The 6,000-nt window shown below is 48.6% G+C and overlaps 1 protein-coding gene across 1 annotated transcript; it reads right to left on the reverse strand.

Moving 5' to 3' along the window:
- Positions 1–1,237: 1,237 nt before the first annotated feature.
- On the reverse strand, positions 1,238–2,249 carry LOC126531982 (uncharacterized). The gene has a single exon (XM_050179690.2). The coding sequence runs from the start codon at positions 2,237–2,239 to the stop codon at positions 1,238–1,240; it is 1,002 nt and encodes a 333-aa protein (XP_050035647.1). The 5' UTR covers positions 2,240–2,249.
- Between the last annotated feature and the right edge of the window lie 3,751 nt (positions 2,250–6,000).

Consider the following 6,000-nt stretch of genomic DNA (forward strand, 5'->3'; position numbering starts at 1 on the left):
TCCCCGAGGACGCGGTCCATGAGTCTCTGAAAGGTCGCAGGACCGTTGCATAGACCAAAGGGCATACGAGTAAACTCAAATAACCCTCTGTGGGACGTGAACGCGGTCTTGCACCGGTCACGTTGATCCATCCGGACCTGTAGGTAACCTTTGGAGGCATCCAGCGTAGTAAAGTACCTCGCACTGCCCAGGGTTCCTACGATGGAGTTAATCGTGGGGAGCGGATAGGCATCCTTACGAGTCACTCCGTTCAGACGGCGGTAGTCTACGCACAGGCGATGACTGCCGTCTTTCTTAGGCACCAACACAATTGGAGACGCCCAGGCGCTGTACGAGCGGCGGATAATGTCGGCCGATAGCATCTCGTCCAGCAAGCCGTCGATCACCTGCCTCTTGGCTAGGCTGACGGGCCGGGGGTTACACTTCAAAGGAAGCGCGTCTCCAGTTTCGATCGCGTGGCTCGCCAAATCGGTACAGCCAGGTTGATCGGTGAAGAGCTCTTCGTGCTGGCATAACAGTGCCGACAAACGAGCCTTCTGTGTATCATCCAAATGAACCGCACAGGCGGCCAGAGGATGTGGTGCCTCTTCGTGCCGTGTCGCTCGATCCCTATGGGGACTTTGAGTCGACAAGCGCAGAGCGCAGAGGCCTGCCCCCGAATTCTGCGCGCGACGCGGTTCGTGCCGTGCCTCTCCTTCCCAAAGGGGAGTCTTAGCAGGCGAGCGCACAGCTCGAGGGCTTGCCCCCGAACTTGGCGCGCGGCACGTTTCCGACGCCCCATCTGCACAGGCAAGATCGGACGCCGGCGGGCTGATGAACGGCTTTAGCAACGTAAACGGTCCGTCGCGATAGCCGCCATTCGCAATGTCCACAACGATTCCGGTTTTAAGGAGAAAGTCCCTTCCGAGAATCACCGGAACACTGAGCCCGGGGAGATGAACGAAACGCGTGCGTCTCATTCGCTCTCCCCACCTGACAGTCAGCCTTGCGGCGCCCGCCGAATGGGCCACGCCTTTCGCAAGATTGAATGTCGTTCGGCAATCCCGCAAGCGCACTGAGTGCTTCTGCAAGTGGGATAACACCTGTTCGCCGAACAACGAAGCGCTTGCGCCCGTGTCCAGCAGCGCAGGAAATTCGCGGCCGACAATGGTCACCGGAATAAAGGGCGCGTGCGCCCCAGCAACACAACCTGCTCGGTACGCCGAGGGGACAAGCAAGGTTTCGGTCACTCGTGCCTTCACGAGCGACCCGCGCTCCCGTTTCCCGACCTCGCAGGAGGCCTGGGCGCGGTGCAGTCCCTTGCTATATGCCCTCGTTGTTGGCAGCGAAAACATCGCACTCCGCCGCGGTACCTTTCCCGAGGCGGAGCGGCCTCAGCTCCCTGCCGGGGTCGACTCGCTGCATGACCAAAGGGCCTGTTGTCACGAGCGTCCGCATCTGCGATGCGTTGGGTCGAAGAGCGTCTCTGCGCATGCATTTCGGGTAGTGGTGCAGCACAGGCTGCCCGCCTCCCGTACGTGTAGGGATCTAGAGCGCGCGCGCTCAGCTCCCATGCACACCCGCTTGTAGCCGCAAAGGCAGCTTGGCCGGGTTGTTGCCGTTGGGGGAGGGGCACAGGCCCTCCCCACGCGCAGCGTGGCTCAAGGGCCTCGCTGGCGGGCGGCGGTGGGCGATAGGCTCGCGCGGCGAGAATGTCGCCTTGAATGCGCTTTGCCTCGGCGGCCAATTCTTCTAAATCTCGGAAGCGGCCGCCGCGCAGGTACGCCGAAAAGGTCGGATGTGCCTGCCTGATCACCCGTTCGACGCGTTCCTCGTTCGAAGCTTTGGGCTCGGCGACTAAGAACAGGTCTTGCATCGCGCGTACGTACTCCTGAAGCGACTCGTCAGGAGCTTGTGTACGTAGCTCAAGCTCTCGCCGCATCCTACTCTGGTAGTCAGCGGGTAGGAATTCGCGCAGGAATGCCACGCGGAACTCCTCGAGGGTTGTTGCACGGTATCCGGAAAGCCGGTACCACCTAGCCGCCGTGTCAGTAAGTGCTACGGGAACGACGCGTTCCAGCACCTCCTGATCCTCCAAACGATTTGCCATCTGGTAGCGTACCAGGGAGTCACAATAATCCCTGGCACTGAGCAGGTCACCGTATCCGCTGTAAGTCGGGACTGCCAACCGTACAGCGGGGTGCGCGCATTTCGGTACAGCCGAAAGCGCCTTAACTGCCCCCGAGAGTGACTGAATCATTTCGGCGGCGTTTTGCAACAGCGTCTGTGCACCTGCTCCAAAGGGAACCGTTGGCGCGTTAGCGGCGTGGCCGAGCAAGGGTGAACAGTCGTCCAGCTCGATTAGCGGTGCGGTTTCCACAGGGATACCGGCCGCGGCACCGCCAGCCCCAGAGCAAAACGGGCTCCTAGCGGGGTGCGCCTGCTGTCGTTCACAGCCGCCACTTGAGGCAGCTATACGTGAATTGCTTAAGCCGCTTGCAGCCAGCGTCGACAAAACAGGTGCGCGCTCGAAGGTTGCGCCACTGGGCACAACCGAATGCACTCCAAAGGGAGACGAGTGAGCGAAATTCGTGGCTGCAGCATTGTAATCCCCACAACATCTCTAATGGCAAGCTTTTTTTTTCTGCGCCAGCTTAATAATTCCCATCCCAGCCCATCCTTAAGTGTAGTAACACTAGAAGCAAGATTGTAATTATTAGAAACAAATCAAACTACGCTGTTTTGTGCGAGTTCAAGCGTATTATGAAGTATTTTAGATTGCGGGTCCCAGACCACGCAGGTGTACTGTAATATGGATCGTACTTAAGTGAGGTCGTTCTATAATTTTGGGAGCTCCTGTATTTGCAGTTACGAGTCACGAAATGCTGCATTTTGCAAACTCTCGCTGTTGCATATTCAACCTGCTAAGTCCAAGTTAGGTCGGATTAAAATTACACCCCAAGATATTTATACTCACTCACTCGTGATAGCTGTATACACAGTATCTAATTTATAATCAAGCGTGTATGGATTGAGTTTATGCGTGAAGGAGGTTAATTGACACTTACTGGTGACTAATACTCAATGTGTTCTCCAAAAAGTCACAAATTGGCGTGCTCTATTATCTAGTCATTACTCGAGTAGCCAAGTAAATGCTACCCCCATGGGCACTGTGAAAGAGAACACAGAAATTTGCAGTCAAGAGAGTCAGTGGGTCAGTCTCTTTGCAAAACGTAGTATTGTTCCACAAGAAAATGTACACTGTTGGAAATTGGGCATGCATTCACATGTACTGTTCAAATCCGCAAATCACAAATAATATTTTATTCGTGGCCTCATTGCTCACCATTGTACAGACTTTATTACAGCGCTGTGTGTGTGTGGGTATATAATTCACGTACACAGTAAAATGACCTCACAAATCAAAGCTGTGGTAATTCAGTACACTGAAAGGAACTTTGCACGCGGCTGGATAATATGATCCTCCTACACATGGGTCACCTTAGCATCAGCCGCTTTCTCTACTATTTGTTCACTGTTACGCCTAAACTATACGGTCCCACCAGGCACTACTGTATTCCTGCAGGCACGCTAGTACAGCTTGGATATGCACAAACAACCCTTCCTTAGAAAAAATATCATATGACACGTATGCCACATATCCAATTATATCGTATGATCATATGAGAACACATATGAAACATAGGTGTTCTCATATGATACGAAATACTTGGATATGTGGCACACGTGTCATATGAGATATTTTGATAGGGTTTCCATCACTCTGAAATGAAGGTCCTTGAGATTCATTCATTCATTCATTCAAGGTGATGCACATTTGCCGTCAGAATATGCTGATAGGCACAACTGCCTAGCATTCAAAAAAGCCTTTGAAATGTAAGGGTTCATACTCAGTTTGCTGGTGTGATATTTTACACATATAGTGCAAGACCACATGGATGGAAAGGAAGGGCACCACACAAATACTTGTGTTGTGACCTCCCAGTGACAATGATGGTAGTTTTCTGTAGGTTTCTATGTGGTTTTTAAATATAAAAATATTATAAAATCTGTAAATCCGAAACTGTTTTAAGTAAACTGAGACACCATGAAAAGCAGCATAACACTCACGTGTACATATTTTTTTTTATCCTATCAGCTCTTTGTGCTGCAATGAAAATATACATATCCACTATTTCAAGCTGAAAACGGCATGCATTTCTCAATAAGAGTTCAGAATGATCAATGCAAAAGATTTCTAATGTGTCAGGCATACGTATAGTTACTGGTCCAATTCTTTGCGCACTGATGGCCATAGTTGGTGCAACTTGAGAAGCACATTCATAATGGACTACTACATACAACATCCGTTTTGCACATCTTTGATATTCTACCCTTGGACACAGAAGACAAAAGTTCGGACTGCAATATTTCTTGACATCGATATTCAAGAGGCAAGCACGTTTTCAGCATCACACGTTTCCATTTCTCACCCATGGTACTTATTGCATTTTCTGAATGTGCATGTATTGCCGGTGGTATATCTTCTAATTGGAAAATAAGTTGACGTATTTTTACCTGTATCTTTTTTTACCTTACCCATAAGTTCTCTCTGTTTTACACACACAGATACCCTCTTCAGTAGTCGTATGGGTGCTGTGCCTTCTTTAAGGCAGTAACTGCTATGAAAGCTGTGAACTCATAAAACAGAAAGCCTACTAAATATAAACAAGAAACATGCAGGCAAGAGCACCATGGCAAACCAGCTGAGATGGTGGTGCTATTCTAAAGCTTAGCTCACCCGTGTTCTGTCGCATGGTTGTAACCGATATGCTCACGAAGATTTGGGTCATTCATATTTCAAGTGATGAGTGACGGTTGCATAAGCTCAACCTCTTGCCCTGCCTCTCTGAGTGACTTAAGTACATGTTGCGGATTGAGCTGTGTGATTATTGATGTAGCTGAAGTGATGTATAACGCAAAGCTTCCGCACATAATCTGATTGGCCAAAAGTGCACAGGAATCGGTTTTGCAACTATCGGTTCAGTGGTGGCTTTCTGATAAATTGACTGTTGAAGAGCGAGATTTCACTTGATTGAAAGGCCCAAATGAAAGTTCGCCTAGAACTCATGACACCAAATGCATTCACCATGTGCGATTGAAGAACAACACGTGACAGAATAACGAGCAATGGAATTAATCTCACTAGTATACAAAGTAGTGTAGCTGTGTTGAGTATTCCAATGCTGCTATATTAAACACAAAGATGAGTTGTTTAGATGATATAATCAACAAGACCACTCTACTGAGCGATGACAAAGGCTAAAAGAAAAGCTCCTGCCTCAGGTACTGTCATTGTTCTAAAAAAGGCATTCTTACAAGCTGCGGATGGAGTACATAAATTGCTTTACCTACAGGTATGAAAGGCTGTACCTGTACCAAAAGGACTTCTTCTTGGGCAAGTTGGTGCTTAGATTTCCTAGGTATACTTTGTGGCGCATCACTGTCTCTCTTTCTTCTGTCCCTATTCAAGAAATGTATTGTGCGCCACAAAGTATACCTAGGAAAGCTGTACCTGTACCACTTGATAAAATTTAAGTAAGACGAGTTGAATTCTGTATAGAACACATTTAATGGGAATGACACGACATGTCTTAATATGATAAGTTGTGCTGTTTTATTTAAACACACATGCACGCAAGCACAAGGTCTGCATACATTTTGCATTTACTTGTTACTGTGTGTGTCAAACGAAAGCACAACTTATACAATCAAGACATATGAACGTATTATATGTTGTGCAGGACTAATTCCAATTAGTTACCCGATGATTTCTTTTTCTCACATGCAGGAAGTTAACTGCGTGCATATATTAAGCTGATGTTAACCTAATCTGGGCTTGGGCATCATTTCCATAATAGGATAAAATAAAGCCGTGTCCGTGTGTATTTTATTTATTTACATCATACTGCAGGTCATGTGGCCCAAGCAGGAGTGGCAAGGTAACACATAAAAGAATAT

This window comes from Dermacentor andersoni, chromosome 5 (assembly GCF_023375885.2).
Source record: "Dermacentor andersoni chromosome 5, qqDerAnde1_hic_scaffold, whole genome shotgun sequence".
NCBI classification, from domain to species: Eukaryota; Metazoa; Arthropoda; class Arachnida; order Ixodida; family Ixodidae; genus Dermacentor; species Dermacentor andersoni.